The 19879-nt window shown below is 42.1% G+C and overlaps 1 protein-coding gene across 7 annotated transcripts in view; it reads left to right on the plus strand.

The window, feature by feature from the left end:
- Esrrg (estrogen related receptor gamma) overlaps positions 1 to 19879 on the plus strand; it is a 613235-nt gene that overhangs the window by 579094 nt on the left and 14262 nt on the right. For all 7 annotated transcript variants that reach the window (XM_076941590.1, XM_076941589.1, XM_034513261.2 and 4 more), the window contains one exon: positions 18769 to 19038. In XM_076941590.1, coding sequence (XP_076797705.1) covers positions 18769 to 19038 — 270 coding nt within the window. The remainder of the gene's footprint in view (positions 1 to 18768; positions 19039 to 19879) is intronic.

Genomic DNA, 19879 nt, shown 5'->3' on the forward strand with positions numbered 1-19879 from the left:
TTCGTGGTTACCTAACATAGACATTGGCAAAATTAATCTATGTTAATTACCTCATGACAGTGTAGTGAGACTGCAGAGATTGATATTGAACTATTTCTTTACAGTTGGAGTGCTGGTCTTCCTTTCCTTGACAGGACAGGAAAATCTGTCTTCTAGTTTTGTAGTGTTCTTAAAGACGTGTCTTTTTATTTTATGGGTATGTGTGTTTGCCTGCATGCACATGCATGTGCAATACATGCTTCTGATGCCTTTGGAGACCAGAATACCATATCAGATCCCATGGAACTTGAGTTAAAGATGGCCATGAGCTATAGTGTGGGAACTGGGAGCAAAGCCTCTGCAAGAGTAGCCAGGCTCTTAACCTCTGAGACATCTCTGCACCTCATCAGCCTTATATTTTGAGTAGTGAGCATTCATAAGCATACCTATCAAATGGTTTAGATGTAAGTCGTTGTGACGAGTGTATAAATCTCTTAGTGGTATCGCCACGCCTGCATGGGACTTTTTTCTCTAAGGGTTGAGGGCTTCGGCTTTCTTATGTTCTCAGTGACTGTGCAGAATGAATCATTTTTCTCAGGGTTTCCTGAGCTTGTTTTGGTGCTTGCTTTTATTTCTCAGAAAATTTAGCCTCCAGAGCCAACTTATACCAGGGCTATGAACTTGGTACCTGGCCTATGGGAACTTAACCCTAAGAATACGAAGGAATAATGGAAGTGCTAAACTCAATCCTATTGGATGGATGTCTGGATATCCTTGTGGTGGGAAAGCAGTAGTAGACAGTACTCCATAGGACTTAGTTCCTCCCACACTTGCTGGTGGTTGCTGGGCCCAGAGTCTGCCAGTTCTTGTGTCTTTCCAGTCAGTTGTCCTCCTGTATCTTGCAAGCAAGCTCTAGGCACACACACTCCCAAAACAAAAAGATGGGACATTTTCAAGTAAAACATGATTTGTTGTGGTATATACTTTTAATCCAAGAATTTGGAAGGCAGAGGCAGAAAGATACCTGAGTTTAGGGACAATATGTCTATATAGCAAGTTCCAGGCCTGTAAGACAGTGAGAACCTGTCTCAAAAAGAAACATAAAAGGCTTTTATTTTCTTTATGTATATGTGTCTTTGTGAACGTATGCACACATGCATGTGCCAGTGGCCATGGAGGCCAGAAGAAGGTGTTGGATCTCTTGGAGCTAGAGTTACAGTGGTTTGGGGCTGCTTGGTGTGGATCCAAACTCTAGTTACACAGCAAGCACTCCTAACCACTGAGCTATCTCTCCATCATTGTTATATGCCAAAGACTAGGAGCATGGGGACGGAAAGTACCTTAGGAGAGATGCTGCCCTCGTTAGCATCTGTAGCAACAGAGGTGGGCTGAGTGGTGGAGATGAAAATGATGCCCTTTTCTGCCTGAGTTTATTAAGGAAATACTTATGAACAATACTGCAGGAATGCATGGGTGGTTGAAGAGACTTGAGCCTGTCAGGGAGGAAGGGGGGAGCCACTGCAGACCCAAATGTAGAGCCATTCACTAGCATGGTTTGTTCGGGAAAGGGTACATAGGAGTGGGCATACAAGAAGTTTGCTAATGGTAAAAGGTGGTTCAACTCCAGGTTCTGGACCCAGTGGCTGGGTACAAACCCTATAATGAATGCTTTAGTCATGTGACTTTAAATGTGTTTGGACTTTACTTTCTTTATATGTAGAGATTGAACAAAAGTGGTATACTCTCCATAGAGAGTTAAATGCTTGTCACATTTTCTCCTTGGCTGTATGTACCTAGTCATATTTGAAAATATAAACCATTCCATTTTCTCTTTGCCAAGATCCCTGGCCAGGGTAGCTTCTTATATTTCTCAAAGGGTAAAACCACAAAAGGTTACAAAGCCTTTGTGACACGCTTGTCCCAAGAGCCTAGTGCCAGGCTCCACTGTTCTCATCTGCTCTGACCTCTGTGCCATCCTCTGAGGCACCACAGGAAGGTTCTTCCTCAGTGTAGGCATCTTTGTCATTCTTTATGTTTCAATTTTGTTTTCTAGGGTATCAGTCTATCCTGGCTGCTGTAACAAAAATATCAGTGTCTTTTATACAGCATGCAGTTAAAGAGCTAGGAACCCTAAGATCAATCTGCTGGCAGATCTAATGCCTGGGCCAGTCTGCCCAATCACAGGCATGGAGGAATTCAGGAGAGAGATCTCTGAGGTCCCTTTAATCAGGCAATGAATCCCATTCATGAAAGTGTATGAATTTGAGACCAAAGCATCCCTGGTGCCCCCTCTTCTGAATAATCTTATTGAACACTGAGATTCTGGCATATTAATATGTGGGATATCCAAGTGTTTCATTTGCAGCATTTAAATATAGGTACATACTCTTGGCTTGTTATAATATCTGCTTAAAGGTCAGGTACCAATGGGGCTTCCCAAGGCTTAACCTGCTCACCAAGTGGCTCCTCTTTCCCACGATCTTTGCATAGAGACCATTTAGTTCCCAGTGATAAGGACAGTCTGTTCTGCTGCACTACTGGCTTTGTGTCTGTTTCCATAGTTATTCCCCTGATCTCAGTGTCAACCCTCAAAAGATCTGAATAGACCTAAATCCTGTCTTTATTATATTTCTAATGTTTGTGTCATTAAAGGCATGTCACAAAGCTGCTCAGTGTGATGGTGTCCGGCACACAGTAAGCCTTCAGGAAATTTTTGTCTGTGAGTCATTCTCCTCTACTTCCTCCTCCTTAATAAACAGGGAGAAAAGGAGAATTGGGTCCTGACTGTGAAGGACTCTGGGGACTCACATGAATAAGTCACAAAGCTAGGAAGACCTCATCCTTTCTTACAGATCTACATAGGAAGAGATAAACATAGGGGAAGGGAGGAAGGAGACCATTGGGTGAACTCAGGCAGAGACCTTAAGAGCTTAAAATAAGCAATGTGACCTAAAGAGTCAGAAGAGGGAAGATTGTTAGAAAGAATTGGATGCAGGAGAAAGGTCAAAGCAAACTCCAAATTTTAAGTTCTCTTGTTCAAAGTTGTCTTTTTCATTGATATATTCAGTTGATTTCATTGATATATTCAGTTGATTCAGTATATTTCATTGATATATTCAGTTGATTCAGTATATTTCATTGATATATTCATATAAATTCATATATATATTTGTCTATTTCATTGTTAAATATTGGGGATGCCGTTATTCTGTAATGCCCTTGAGGAATATATTTGGAATAGGCTTAAAGAGACAAGAGTCCCATGTTAAACAAACTAGGGAAAGCCTGTGGGATATTTAGGTTTGAATGAATGGTGAAAGATTGGGAATAAAGTGTTCATCTCTTTGAAGAAAGGGTAAGCTGTCTCCTTATAACCATGGAAATGAGCAGGGAGCATGCAGAGAAAGGCGGTTGTGTGTATGCATGGGAGGACTGCAACAAAGACAGTGGGAAATCCAGAAGAAAGATGGTTGGTGAGGGTCAGTGGAGACTGTTGGGCAACGGAGGCAATGTAAGAGACTGGACAGGACTAGCAAGAGGAAGGGAAGCCAGGCTGTGGGAGGTGGCAGTTAGGTGAGAGGGACAATCCCGACTTCAGAAGACAGTGGGAGAGTGCAGGACAGCAGCTTACGTGTGCTGTGTCCTCGGGCATCAAGATGGGCAGGGAGACAGTAAGACAGAGAAAATTAAGCTCAAAATGGAGGGCTAAAGAAAGGGGAGAGACCGATGGACATTAAAGGGGCTGCATAGATGATATGTGGAACAAAACCTATGAGGTAGCTAGAGCAGGTAGAGCAGACACATTGAAAAGGACTCCCCTAGAAAGAGGGAATAAACAAGAGGGATAAACAAGAGGTAAGGCAGCAGAAGAGTTTCCAGTTTTGGTAAAAAAGAGAAAGTATCTCATGGATGTTTAGTTTTCAAACACGCGATCAGAGAAGACATAAATGAAACAAAATACAGTCATCTTAAAGACGAATCCAGACAGAGGAAGGGTCCACCCATGGAGACAGTGTGCTCCTGTGCTTAGCTCTTTGAAACAGGCTCTCTCAAGTATCAAGGATGACCTTGAACTTACTGTATGGCAACGATAACTTTGAACTTCTGGGCATACATACTGTCTTTACCTCCCAGTGGCTGGGATTACAGGAATGAGTCACCAATACCAATACCATTGCTGGAAATCAATCCCAGGCCTTCATGCATGCTATGCAAGCCTTGTACCCTGTGTCTAGCTCATGGCTCTGTAGCTAGTTACAACTATGGTTACATTGAAGCCAGTTCTCTTTACCCTTAATCCATGCCTCTGTGAACTCTGCCAAGTGGTACTTTCCAGAGGCTCAGTGCCATGGAAGCCAATACTACACCACTGTACTATGCATTCTCTTCCCCTCACATGTACCCAGCCTACTCCCCTGTCACTCATCAGCCTAGAACCCAGCCTTCCGGCAATCGGTTCCTCCATTGCCTTGCCTGCCCCTCATGGCCACCACTGCAACGCTCAATCTGATTTAAATCGACCCTCACGTGGGCCTTTCCCCTGGATGAGCCCCTCTGCAGACTGCCTATCTGCTCCTGTTCATGAAGTGAGCCAGTGTGAGACGGATGGCATCCTAAGGACGGAGGGCATTAGCACTGTAAAGCCAATGCTGCTGCCATGTCCAGGAGGCAGAGTTGCACTAGATGCTCCCTGGAATGTAGCACTTGGGGTTGTCAAATGACCCTCCTTGATGGCCCTTTTCCATTTAGCTTAAAGTTTAAGAGGACCCATGGAAATGCTTAATTTACAAAAAAAAAAAAAAAAAAAAAAAAAAAAAAAAAAAAAAAAAAAAAAAAAAAAAAAAAAAGTCATGATGGGAAACTGTGAGGCTAAGGGAGGCTCATTGGGTCCTGGACTCTGGGCAGTCTCATGATATCGTCATGACTGAGAGCTATAAACATGGTACATGTAGCGAACAGATGTAATAATTTGATTTATCCCATCCGTGTTTCAGTGTGGGTTTTTTGTTTTTCTTGAATTAATATTTTGAAGATGTTAATATCTGCACAAGGGATATTCCTGAATTGCAAAATGAAATAGGTTGCTGAGCGCTCATGGGAGATGGCCATATTAGCGTGAGATATAGAACAGCATACCCCATACATCACGCCTTTTCATTTATTTTCCTCCGATGAAACTGAGGTTAGACTATCTGAGCCATTCCTGCCCTTAAAACAAGGCTCTGAATACAGTACTCATGGACATCCCTTCCTTCTCTCATTTGACTTTTTTTTTTTTTTTCTTTTTTTTTTTTGAGATACAAAGAATAAATGGGACATTCCCTTGGACTTTTCTCTCTTTTTATAAAACCCAAGTCATTGTGGAGCACCCGCAGGAGAAGCCCGGAGGCCACCTCCTTTGGAGCAGCCACTCCCAAGCGTCTCATCCTCTCCTCTGTCATCCCCAGGCGATGTACTGCATTTGTGTGTGCAGATTTATAGTTTATCTTTATCTCTGGCTTCATCTGTAGGTAGCTATTAGAGCCGCCTCGCCTGGATATTGTTTGGGCCTGATAGATCTGTCCGTAGTTCATCAAAGGGGAGCCGAGCGCCTAAAAGCCATCGAGTCCAGCTGAGGATGAAATACGAGCCATCAGCCTTGGTAATGGCTGTAAAATTTCATAATTACACGGCCTTTATTACGTTGCATAATGATCCTGAAGCAGTATGGAACAATTAATTAAGATTTTCAACCGTGGCTCTTTCAGAAATTAAAAGGTACTGGGAGCTGAGCAATGGGGATCTGTCTTGTCCTGGGAGCATTTGAGCCGCTAACGGGAGGCCTCACTACATACGTATTTTTCCTTAAGAGAAAGCACCTCTTGCTTGGGGAACAGGCATCAGTATCCCTTGCCTATTTCCTAGCTTTTATCTCAACTTCAGAACCAATATATATTTTTTTAAAGGAACGGGATTAAAAAGAGTGCCCAGGATCTATAAAAACTCCCCAACTTCCCTTTGCTGTCCTTTGAAAAATTCTATTCTGCCTGCTGCTGTAGCCATTCATCACATTTACGGTTGTTCCTCTCCACACATTAAATAAACGCTGGCTCTGAGATAGGGGGTCAGTTAACTGCCTACGACAGTGCACTGACCAAGGAGTTTTTCTTATGTGCTCGCTCATATCTTGAGGCATTAACATTCTTTCAAGATCTCTATGCTTTTGACAGTCATTTCCAAAGAAAGGCTTTACTATTTTCCTCTATTACCCGGTGAATGCAGCATGCGACTTCTAATGCCCACCTTTTGTTTTTCATAATCTTATCTTCACACTTTATAAAGAGCAATTAAACTTGGGAAGAGCCCATAAGAGTTTCTAAGACCTAACTATATTATCTGATAAAAAAAAGAAAGAAAGAAAGAAAGAAAGAAAGAAAGAAAGAAAGAAAGAAAAGAAATAGAACCTAGAGAAAAATGTAGGTGTACCCACATGTGTGCATACTTACACACATGGGAACAGCCTTTGTTTATGTGTATGCTTGTGTGAGCATTCTTACACATATGAGAATGATGACCCACTCTTGGCTTTCTTTTTGAAGTCAAGGAAATTATGACTCGAGGTGGTTGTGCGGAATAAAATCCCAATGAAGAGATCGCACAGGCAAGCCTGACATTTTTAAGGTCTGGAAAGCCCGGACTTTCATCAGACATAGACATGCTTTAGGGAGGTGTCTTCGTGCTGCTCCTAATGCAAATGAGGATACGAAACAAAACGTCCCAACCCCGTGATTTGCAGAGAACTCCCGCATATTTGCCCCCATCAAGTATTATTGTTTTTAAATTGACAATCATCACATAATGTTTTATGGTTCTAAATATTTCATGGGAGACTAAAACTTCCCTTGGGCCTCCCCAATAATAAACTTTCGGCGGAAGAATCGGCAAGGCTGATGTACTTCGAGGGGGAGCCTGCTGCTCCCAGTGAATTCTCTCATTGAGGCATTTAGCCCCTTAATACGAATTTTCTGATCGGCTGTCATCCTCACGGGCACGCGAGCGTCACTGCCTCCAAAGCACTTGTCATTCTTTAATGGAAACAAAACAGTCATTGCAGCCAGAGACACGGTGTCATCTCACAGCCTCTTGCTGTGTCGGCAATAGTAGAATGACAGAGAGGCCCTCCGTAGGGGTAATTAAAATGTAAATATTGATATTTTATTATTTGAAATTACTTTCCAGTGCGGCATTTAATATCTCTCCATCTGTGCGGCTCTGTTTAGCGGTCACTTTACTGCAGCTCTGGGAGTCTGAGCAGCGGCTTGATCCCCGTTATGTCAAAATGCTTGTTGCTGCTTAATTTTGATATCTAATTAAGTGGAAAAGTACAGTCCGCACTGTAATCCATGGCATCTTAACCAGCTGCTTGGGTATATTTAGAATTAATCTCCACTATGGAATCATCCTAATGTATGCAATTAAGAGTCTGCCGATGGCTAATTAGGTGTATTAGAATCAGGCAGTGGTTTTTTTTTTTTTTCCCTCCCCCTCTCTCCTTTTCCCCTGCTTTCATTTTGGACCATTGCCGATGTAAGATTGTCTGCCTCCAGAGGTGTTCTTAATACCACTTAAATCAAGTTAGGAGATGACACAAGTTCCTAATAGATTCATCTGTATATGGTAACCCCTGGTGTTGTCCCTATATTTTCTTTGAGTCAAAGTTGTGTGGGAGTTCCTAAGAATTTCTAGGGATGATTGACAGGGTCTCGAGGGCCTGACAGGAACTGAAGAGGACAGAGATGGGCTGCATAGATAAAAAGGTTTTCCCGCAGACCCAGACCAAAGAGGAGGCTGGATAAAGCACTTTGGGTGTTTTTTTGTTCATCCAAGGAGGGGAGGGGATACAGGTACCCCTGCTGATGATGTCTGCATGCTCCAACTTGCTTTTGAATGGGAGAGCATCTCTGAGAATTAGCTTACGAGGCCCAGGTTTGTAACCCAAAGGTCCAGGTTAAATATGGCAAGTAGGTGTCCTTTGCTCTCACCCGGATGCGGGAGGACTCTCGGGAGCCGAGCTACCTTGATACAGTTTTGTCTCATTTTCATTCAGCAAGGTATCCGAGCTGAGGATGGTCAGAGAAGACCAAGACTGGGGCCAGAGAGGAATTGAAGGGGTTGTTCCCATTGTCAGTGAGGAGATAGCTGGTCACCTCCCCCTGGAACTTATGCCAAGACGTAATGACTTAGCTTTGCCCCAGCCAGCCAGCACCAGACATGAACTTGGGAATAAATATTCGTAAACAGACCTTCATTAGCTTCAGTGGAAATCGTGCCACAGCCTGACTCCAAAGTGAACTCTTAGAGGCAGAAATACAGAACTGTTTTCCTGTGATGTCTGAAGTACAAGTTATGGCCAGATCCAGGATATATACACATAGTCTCTCCTAGAGACTTGAATGTGGAGCTTCATGTCAGCATGCTGTAATTTCATGCCTATGACCCGAGTCTCCCAGACCACTTGCTTCCTCCCATGCTTGTATAGAAAACTGTGACACTTTGCTTTTAGCGGCCCATGCTGAAGACCCTTTAGCTTGCTTTTATGCACAGGACCGACCCCTGTTTTTTTTTCCTCCCCCGCCTCTCCTCTGTTTCCTTCTAGGTCATATGTTAGAAAACAATATACCGTGTCTGTTTTAGGAAAATTAACAGAACACCTCACAGTGTTCCTGTCCCTTTATTATTTACTTTTCTGGTAATGATCCAAAGTGAAAAAGGGGAAGATGCAGATGCAGAGTGAGGAAGGGGAAGATGCAGATGCAGAGTGAGGAAGGGGAAGATGCAGGTGCAGAGTGAGGAAGGGGAAGATGCAGGTGCAGAGTGAGGAAGAGGAAGATGCAGATGCAGAGTGAGGAAGAGGAAGATGTAGGTGCGGAGTGAGGAAGAGGAATACACAGATGCTAAGGGAGAGTATCAACTCTCAGCACTCAAGGCCCTTGTTGGATTTGTGTTAATAGCATGAGGGGGTTAGGTAAATTGGAAAAAAAGAGGCTATTTTATTTTAAAAGAATTTAGGAGTTATTTGTGAGTTTCTCTCAGAGATCCTAAATAGAACCAATGCTTGCTCATCTCAGTGGACATTCAGTACCATTTTTAAGAAGAATTTTATGAACTGGTAGTCTGATACCAACACTTGAGGTGGTAACTTATGTGAAAGGAATGTCTCAAGCTCCTCTAATCCCTCTATGATTCTATGGCATCTGTGAAGATGGGTGGCTTTTGGCCACGAAGAACTGTGGCAAAAGGAGACTTGTTTAACAAGATGCCACAGTGCTCAGTGAGCTCCTCAGACTCCATTAGTCAGCAGGATGAAGACCTCTGGCTTGTTCTTACTGAGGTGATTGTGAACTTCCTGTTTCCTTCTAATTTACAATTTGACAACATCTGAGTACAGGACTGTATAAACCTGTCTCCCCAGTCCTCTGTGGCTTATCCCCAGCTTATGACGCATGCTTTTAGATTGTTATAGTGTGAGAACATCATGTTGGGCACATATCACAGAAATGAAACGACCAGAATAAGGGAGTAGATTCCACTCATTACTGACTGTTTGTAATTCAAGCAGGTTTCGTTGAGAATTCTTATTAAATGTGATGTATGGGGAAAAGAGAAGCCCATGTATATGTGCACATGTGGGTAGTGTATGCATGTGTGTGTGTGTGCATGTGGTTAGTGTATGTATGTGCGTTCATGTGTAGGTGATGTATGCATGTATGTGCATGTGAGGTGCTGTATGCAGGTGTGTGCATGTAGTGTGTGTGTGTATGTGTGTGCCTGTGTGTGTGTGTGTGTATGTGCTGTGGCCATAGAGGTTGTTGGGTCTCCCAGTATATAACTGGTGCTTTATTCTTTTTAGATAAGGCTCTTCTCTGAGGCTGCAGCTTGTCATTTTAGCTAGCTGACCAGTGAGTCTCAGAGACCGATCCTCTCCCTACCGTAGCACTCACCTCTGCACACAGGAGCTTGCCCAGCTTTTGTGTCAGTGCTGAGGATTCAAACTCAGGTCTTTATGCTTGCATGGTAAGCATTTTTGCACATGGAGCCACGCCCCTCCCCCCCCCCCGCCTCTTAGCATTATTTCTTGAGGAAGGCTGTGTGTGGATTTTGATAACACGTAAGTCTAAATGGCACTTAAATTACCGCAGTGCCTTATTGAGACTTGATGAGCAGCACAAGGCAAAGTGGCTTCTTTGCTGTTTGTTAATGTCTGACTCACTGCTTTACAATGGGCTGCTCGCTTCCCAAGTGGCTGTCATTCTGTGCCAAATGCTTGTGACTAGGTGAGTGCTCTCACAGAGAAGCCCACTATTGGATTAGGAGGTGCATCACATGTCAGATGTACATCTTAAGGCTGCTATCTCTGGGTTATTTTCACAAAGAAGAAAATGATAATCATCCAAACTGTACCCATGTCTTCCTCCTTCGCTTTCTCCCCTTCCTTCTTTTCTTTTATCCTTTCTTCTCTTCTTCCTCCTCCTCTTCCTCCTTGTTTAATGCAGTAGGCATCATCATCACCATCAATTTTAACTTGGGCTTTCCATATGAGTAGATTTGGTTTCGCCTAAAATCTTCTAATCTATGAAAGAAGTAGACATGCAGGTTTTCCCCCTCCAAGATGCGAGAAATAATGGGTATATTGGCTCATCTTTTATTTGGGGAGTTCAGGCTTTCAGAAGTTTAAAATCTTAGCTATAGGCAATAACATGTATGCTTAAAGATATATATTTAAAAATTCACGGTACTGGGGCAAAGTGCAAAAGCTAATTCCAGATATTTGTAAGGAATGTTTAAAAGTTATGCTGTTTTCCTGGATTCTGTCTCAATTTATTTATAGAAACATAAGAAAAGCATTAGACTACGAGATTAGATTATCACCTCTAATTTATAACTAAAGGGGGGGACAGTTGAATGTTAGGGCATGTGGGTAGGCTTCCTTAGAATTTACCTGGCTTCTGTATAATTCTATAAGCAGGATAAGTAGAGAGCTCTCCTCATGATCAGCACTTTGTGATCAGTCACTGAGTTCATGTCAAAGCCGTGGATACTTCCCTGGAAGGGAGGGTGTTCATGGGTATGCTGGGATGTGACTCCTGATTTCTAGAATAGTCTCTTCCTTTCCAGTCTGGAAAGTCAATCATTGAGCTGCCATCACCCATTTCCTCATGTTGTAAAAGGACCTATGTCATCACAGGCACAACTGAGGGGTCCAAAACTAGTTGAATAGCCAAAGCAAACCCCCGCTCCATTCTACAGAGCAGCCATGACACGGAAACCACAAAACCTCATACAAGGAGTCAGACAGGCCCCACAGGTAGCGCTTCCTCATGGCCAGACCCTACTTCCTCATGATCAGTCTCTACTTATGCTCAGATATGTATTTCTGATTTACGTTTTTACCTTCTTCTTTATGTGACACAAGTGCCCTAGCAATCAATATACAGTGATTATAAAAATGTCAGCAGGAATGGAAGCCACCAAGTGTGTTTGAGAATGACCTCACCATGGGGTTAGGCCAACCAAGGGCCAAGAGAGTATCAGGCAGTGTGGGAATGGTGGTCCTCTTAACCTGGGTTGTTGGAGCCGTTGCTTTCAATAGAACGAATGGGAAGGCAAGTCAAGTTTTTGGTATGCTAGGGTGTCGTACAGAGGGGCTTACCAAGGGAAGACTTAGTCATTTTCAGGAGATAAGATAGTAGCAAAAAAGAGGTCCAAACGGTGAAAGAAATTCAGTGTTACATCGAAACATTTGAATTTTGTCCTGCTGGAATTCTGCAAGCTAGGGGAACATTTTTAAAGGTCATTATTATTTATATTTTATTATCTTTTTGCAAGCACACAAAATAATGGCTTTCATTATGATCCTTCCATACATCATTCTATTTTGCTCACCCTTAACTCCCCTGTAGACCCTGATACCCTGTTACACTCCCACTGAACCCTCTTCTACCTCCTGCCCCCAGAAAGCATTTTTATCAGAGGAAGGCATATTTATAATCTGTCTTTGTCTATGGATAGGATCAGAGATCCTGAGTCCAAAGAGAGAGTAGAGGCCTGAACCAAAACTGTGGAGAGGTGGAGAATAGCCAGAAGAATGTGTATACCTAAACCACGGGGCTTCCTCTCTGTATCCATGTATATTTTGACCCGTATTTGCATTATTTATGGTATTTCTTCATTGAGCTCCAATGTATTTTCACTTGACTGTTTTAGGAGACAAAGGCATTATCTGACTCATTTTCTATACTCTAAAGTACCTAGCCTACTACAATGCCTATGTAGATACCCCAAGTGTCAATGGTATGACTATCCTTATAGTAAAACCTCCAGAAACCTAGTGATACAGAGTTTGCCATAGTAAACTTTTAGGGATCATCTTTTCCATCTCATTTTTAAGATCAGAGCTAAAAGGGGTGTGTCATGCCCCGAGTCTTATCAGTGTCAAGGTGGTAGATGTCCTACCGGACCTGAGGTTTTTCTGTCCCCAGTGCTTTGACGTCTGTTTTCCATGCTCACCGATCCCAGGCAGCTTTGTGATTCACAAGCATAGTTCTTGCTGCTCCTTCAAGTCTAAAACCTTTTGAAACTAGAAGACTCTTCAGAAAAATAACCAGTTCAACTTTCCTGTTTGACTGATGAGGACGTCAGGCATGCGTCTGTATTTGTTTTCTAGAGGAGCTGAGGCGGTACCTCAAGTGAGGTGGCTTAAACACTAGGGGATGTGTCATCTCATAGCCCTGGGGAATAAAGGCCCAAGTTCAAGATATCAGCAGGATTTGTTCCAGCTGGAGGCCCGTGAACGGTCCCCTACATCACTTGCTCCCCCACCTTGTATTCCTGGAGCCTCATATCTTTCCTGACAATGTCCATGTTGTTTCCATATCAATCTCCATCCACGCATGTCCATCTCTGAGTCTAAAGTCACTCCTTTCTATAAAGATTTATTTATATTAATTTAATGACTTTTTTCTCATTGATCATTGGCAAAGACTATCTCCAAATACAATCACATTCATAGAAGCAGAAAAAAAAAAGGGGGTTTCATATTTTGGGGAACAATTCAACTTGTGAGGCAGACCAGCTAAATACTCTTGGGGGATAACCAGTTATCTGGATTTTGGAGTTCTGTTCCTAGACAAAGCCTCCTCTATATTTTTACAAACTCCTGTCATCTAATTCCCAGCTGACATGGATGCTATTTTATGAGTTGTTGAAACCCTGTGTTACAGGATGCTGCCTTTGCTCTTGGATAGCACACAAACCTGTTATAGCCAAAAGATGAGATTTTCTAGACAGATCTTTCTGTTTGGGGCTTGTAAGAGATAAATATTATGGGACAAGAAAGTAGCTAGCTTCTCCCTGTCTAGACAGTTTGCTACATATTTGACTCACAATCTCTGAGAATTGTTTTGTTCTAAGTTTAGTTTCAAGAACTAGAGAAATAAAGCCCCGGCCAGGTAAGGCTGGAAAATCCAAGGGACTGTCTCAGCTATGGTCTGGCCATCTAGAAGTGGTTAGGGCATGGAAGGACTTCAGAGAAAAGCTGTGTGATTCATAGTAGCATCCTTGACATTCTGACTAGACATTCTTCACCTGCCCATGGCAGCTTCTTCCTCAAAGCAGGCTGGCTATTGGTGGAAATTCTACCCACTAGTGGCTGGGAGGTAGTTCCGTCACTGATGTGCTTGCTGTGAGTGGAGGCCTGCATTTGGTCATCTAGAACCCATGTAAAATGTCTGGTATAGTTGTTTGTATCACTAGGGAAGCAAAGGGGAGAAAGTTACCTGGGCCTCATTGGTTAGCCAATCAGATGTTGAGATCTATGTTCATTGAGATACTAGGTCTCACAAAGTAAGAAAAACACAGTACAAAGACCTCTGGCCTCCACACGTATGTACCCTCACACAAACATGCACATGCACATGCACATGCATACACACATCCACATAAATGCACACACATGCAGGTATGTGCATATACAGACAAGGTCACTGTACTCTGTGGCTCAAAGAACAAGTAATAATGTCTGTCAATGTATGCAAAAGGCAACTGGCTTATTAACAGCACAATAAGTCATCTCTATTAAGGGTCCGGATCCTAGTGTCTAGTGGCAGCTAAGCCAGAACCTTAGAGGCACATTACTCTTCCCCAGTTCCTGTAAGCATAAGAGTCACTTGGATGGGAATGAGAGATTCTTGCCTGTGCTACATCCCCCAAGTGAACTTTGCCATCTCAGTGGGTCACTATAGCTTGAATAATGATTGTAGCCTAATATGCTATTTGTTGGGAACAAAAGTCAGTCATTTTATCATTTTATTTATTTATTTGTTATTTACTTATTAAATTTATTTATTCGTTTATTTATTCAAAACCCGAGAACAGGCAAATCAATGCCATGATTAACTGATACTAACAGATACCCTGAGGATTTAAACGTTGGCGCTCTGTTTCGAGCTAAGCAGCTGACAGGGAAACGCCTGGCAGGGGTTAAAACCAAATGCCTGCACCGCAGCCTACTTCTGTCAGCACTCCATTCGGGAAATAAACATTTATGCTTTCTGAAATGAAAGTGTATTTTTGAAGACTAGCCGTCAGATAGTCTTTGCCCTTCACACTTTCAAATGCTTAGCCTTTTTTTGTATGTTGACTGTAAAGTGCATAAGTTTGCCAGGCTGGGGGGAAAAGCATTACTGATGAGTGCCCGTGGTGTCCCACTCAGTCCCTGAAGGTTCCCGGGGAAATGGGTAAGGAGGTTGGCATAAAGCATGCTTTCTTCAAGCCTGCTACCTCAGGGGCACCTGTTTGGAGAAGCTCTTCAATCCTTCCCCGTGATGTTATTCGCCACTGTCATCTAGTGTATTTGGAGCACACTGAAGTGTAGATAAACACACAATTTAGCTGCAGGTCAGAGGAGCGAGCCCTTCTGCTGAGCAAAACGCCTAAGATACAGTAAATGGCACCGAGTCCAGGACAGAGATGAAGAGAGATCAGACTTGTCAGTGGTATCATGGAAGGGGCTGCCGATGGGAAAGAGAAAAATGTACTGTGGTGTATTTTAAAAAGCTGCGATAGGGCTGAACATTAGAAAGTATAGCCTGCCACGTGCCAGAGATTAAGATCCCGGATGAACAGCATGTGAGCTTCAAGGGAAACAATGGCGAGCCCCGTCTCATTTCGCTTGAGAGAAGAAAGGTATCTTGCCAACGACAGCTACATGTTATAGATGACAAGACCTCTAAACACCATGGAATGTCTGAAAGAGCACAAACGAGTAATTATCATCTGGACATAAGTGCCTATGAGCCAGTAACGCTGTCGCGTTTTTAAAAGAACCCTTAGAGGCGGCTTTATGATCCGCCATTTTCATTAGCCTCCTCATTTAGGTGTCTCTGCTTTGCTCAAGTCTCTTGATAAAGGTATTATTCCATCATGGAAGGGAAATAGAGCCAGCCATCCTAAAGGCAGGGTGAAAAGATGTTTTGTTTTGAAAGCCAGGCATGATGGTGGTGCATATCAGTAATGCTAGCACTCAGGGCTCACAGAGAGGAGACCAGCAAGAGGGAGGACAGGCTGCACTGTGTAACAAGTTCAAGGTCAGCCTCGACCACTTTTGCAAGCAAGCAAGTAAATAAATAAATGAGTGTTTTATGGAATGGAAACAAAATCTTTATCATATAGTGGGCCCCTAAGATCTATGGAATGCCTGTTTTGTAAGCAGCTTGAGTTCCACCCCAGGGTTCGGGAAACGGGGGAATCTTTGTGTCAGTTTCCAGATTGAGGAGGTGAACTTTAAAAAGGGCCAAATTGTGACAGACACTAATTAATAAGCTAAAAAGAGATAAAAGTCCAGACTGCCATATTCTATAATGTGTATGTTTTCCTTCCTTCCTTCCTTCCTTCTCTCCTTCCTTCCTTCTCTCCTTCCTTCCTTTCTTTCTTTTTAATTGATGCTTCTATAAAAATCACACTACTTTAACAAAGTGGGAAAAAAAAAACCTTCAAGACTCAAGCAAGCAAAGTCATTACAACTTTGTACTTTAAAAAAAAGGGACCCTTTCTTTACTTTTTCTTTCTCTTTATTTCATAGTAAAATAAAAGGTAAAGAGTGAGGTTTGCAAAACAGATGCCACATAGGCCACACACAGGTGCATACACAAAGCCATCAATACAGGGGAAACAAATTGCAGAATCAACCTTTAAAAATGAAATTTTATTGCTTTTGCTTAATTAAACCCCAAAGAAATGTGGCAGACATTGTTGTTGTTGAAAAAAAATGTTAATTTGTAAATCACAGGGACAAAGGGGCCCCGTGCAACTTTAAAGTTTCCGCACACGTAAATGTCGATAGCGCGCCTTCTCCATCATCAGCACTAAATTCACATTGATGCCTCTTTTCTTCTCAGTATTGATCCTTCCATGAGAACGTAGATTTGTATCTGTTAATTAATGCGTCCTGAAACAGCGTTTGTATTAATCAGGCAGATAAGAAAAATTGGATGGCTGCACCCCTGTGACAACCGTAAAAGTGCTGGCCCTGATAAAATCATGGATGGACCTCAATAAAAAGTTCCTCCTTCCACTCAATAAACTAATCATCCTGCTTTTAATTATTCGTCAGGAAGATGTGTGGAGATTGGAGGACGGTGTAAATCTATTTACTAACAACAGTGTCTGGGAGGGAGGACCGGGCTGTCTCAGGATGGTGCTCTGGGCTATGAGGTCCCTCCATCTGCTGTGGTAACAAACTGCTGTTTGGGATTAGATTGTGAAACAGAAGAATTAAACCAGGAAAATTTAAAAAAAAAAAAATCCATTCCTTCTGGCTCAGAAGTTTCCCAGTGATGATTATTGTGGCGGGTGTTGTTGATTGAATTTGTAAAAAAAAAAAAAAATCATTTTACGAATTTCTTTCTTTTCCAGTTCATTGGTGTGCTAGTGGTTGGGGGAGGGGGCGGGCAGGGAAGGAACAATGAGCTGTGTTTGTTTTTTGTAGAACTTAATTTCCTCTGATAATTATTTCCTCTGTTGACTTTTTAAAAAATGCTATCGGGACGTATTTATTAATGTAATACTAAAATTTATTGATAAAATAAGGGGAGGAAAGCCTTCTACAACTAGACCCAAAGCCAGCCCTATAAAATACAGTGTAAGTACCTTCATAGTGAAAAAAATGCTTTGGGAAGAGAAGCTGAAGGAATCCTTTTGATGGTTTGATTAAACACTTAGAGGTAATAGTGACAAGGGGCAGTTTACTGGTTTTCTCAGTGGGTCAGGAAAACCCCTGCTTTACCGTTGTATGGGACAAATAAATCTGTTTCAACATTGAGAATGAGACCAACTGATGGTGAGCAGGAACTTGTGAGGTTAGGTGGACATGGTCTTTATGATTGAGTCACAATGTCTAGGAAGGGTGTCAAATGAGGTTTCCTAACTTCAGCTACAGTGATCTCTCTTCTTTAGGGTTGCTGTTAGAAGTGCAGTAAATCATGGTAGTGCATATTTAGTGACCATGGACCAGGAGTCATCCTTGGGATTCTGGAGCATATCATTGGCAAGGAAATTTATGCTTTTAGGTCTCTTAGAAACAGTCACCTGGTTTTCAGTATAGAACTCAATCCTCTGACATGTGAAACCATTAGATGTATGCACACACATTATATATATGCAAATACATTATATAATATACATCTATGGAGACTTAATGAAGGAGATCTGACTGCCTTATTCCATTGTGCCCTGTTAGACATGATTTGACTCTTCTCAGCGTCTGACTTTTGTTACTCAAACACAGAAGACAGCTTACATAGCCTCTATATTGGATGCTCAGTTTATGTAGCATCTGTACCAGAAGCTAAGTTTTAATAAAAAAAAAAAAAATGGAGCCAGAAATTTCAGGTGAAAATAAGATACACTTCCCAACTGTGTGTTGTGAACCATCAGTTTAAAAAGTTGCATATTTTACATTTCCCAAACGCAAATGCAAACGCAAATGCAAACGCAAAAAAAAAAAAAAAAAAATTCATTGCCCTACCTAGGATGCAAGACCAAGACAGTGTCTGAGTGCAGCCAATACTTTTATTTGGGCTCTGGCTTTCTGCCAGTTTTTTCTACCAAACCCTTTTTTTTTATTTAGATTTTTAAACAAATAGACTTTAATAATAAAAGTGAATTGTGGCTTTTCTCTTGGAGGGGCAGTCAGGTAAGATAAGATTTCTTCTTTATATACTCATGAGTATTTAAAAGAGAGATCTACACTAATAACAGCAGGGACAAATATCCAGGCGAGAATGCTACTTGGCTTTAATTCATCACATGGATGTTACAGAGGTGCATTTCCAACCTGGTGACTCTTAAGCGGTTTAAATCATTTTCTTCCAGGAGGGGCGATTATTTTGGTCTTCATCTTCCCTGCCAATATAGATTTTAAAAGCTAGGTAGTTGAAGGTACCTGAAAATCTCACCTCCTTTAATATTGGAAATAGAGCAGAGAGATGGTGTGGTGCTTTTTCTGCAAATAGGAAAGAAAATCATCTCTCTATCATGTTTCCTACCTTACCTTAGCACCTACCACAGAAGCTGGCTAGTGGCTTCTACTTTGGGTTCATTAAATGATACTGGGGTTGGGGGAGTTAATAGCTTCTAATCAGAGCATAGCATGGCTTTGAGCTCCAAGGCAGAGGCTGCCCACCCTAGGAAGTGCAGGTTTCATTATGAAACTGTGGCTTTAAAGTAACTTGATCCACCCATCTTCCCTTACAGGCTTCTCCACATTGTCCCTGGCGGATCAGATGAGCCTTCTCCAGAGCGCATGGATGGAAATTTTGATCCTGGGCGTTGTGTACCGATCGCTTTCGTTTGAAGATGAACTTGTCTATGCAGACGATTATATAATGGATGAAGACCAGTCCAAATTAGCAGGTCTTCTCGACCTAAATAATGCTATCCTGCAGCTGGTGAAGAAATATAAGAGCATGAAGCTAGAGAAGGAAGAATTCGTCACCCTCAAAGCAATAGCTCTTGCTAATTCAGGTTGGCATATTGATGTAGTCATTGTTGCGTTGTTAAAGATGCCAGCTTTACCCCTTTCCTTCTCTTCTTGGGGATTTGTGAGACCTAGTTTGTAGGTTCTCCATGAGTCAGCAAAATTATAATCAGCGCAGCTTTCTAGTGAAAAGTTAAGAGAGAGAAAAATAAACTTAGAGGGAATATTTTTTATTCACTTGCTCTTAAAAGCTCTGACACTTTTCCACCCTATGCTTTTACTAATTTGAAACGGAGCAAAGCGGAAGGTCCTGAGGGACTCACGTAAATGGGTACTCTTGGGACAAAATTAGCTTCATTGTTGTTTCTGCACAAGTCAATGTCAGTGAGTTATGGGGAAACGGTCCCCACCTATCCTCTCAAAAAGGCCAATTTTGCAGTTGAGAAAAATACATGCCATGTTGCCTCTTGATTTTTTGTTATGAAAAAAGAAATAGTCTATGGTTTATAGCCTGGAATTCTCTAGACATCACATTCTGCTGAAAGTGCTGCCTTCAGTCGAGATTAAGAGTAATAGAAATAGGTATACCTAGCATTTGAACAGGAGTGTACTAAAACAGGGGAATACTCTGCTAAGTTAAAATGGTTGATACTTTGTTATATTTTCCCTTTTGCCTTCCCTAAGGCTAGACTGTAGCCTTAAGTCTCTTTTAACATTTGCATAAAGTTCAGAATAGATCCCTCCTAATGACGGGTTGATCATCAGATACCTGCGTGTCAATAACGGCTCTGAAACCATGTACCATTGACAGTCACACGGCGCTCTTTCCAGCTGCTTTTGTTTTGACCCTATCTTTGAACTTTATCTTGGTTGCTGGCCAGTAGTTTT

Source organism: Arvicanthis niloticus, chromosome 10 (genome assembly GCF_011762505.2).
Source record: "Arvicanthis niloticus isolate mArvNil1 chromosome 10, mArvNil1.pat.X, whole genome shotgun sequence".
Classification (NCBI taxonomy): Eukaryota; Metazoa; Chordata; class Mammalia; order Rodentia; family Muridae; genus Arvicanthis; species Arvicanthis niloticus.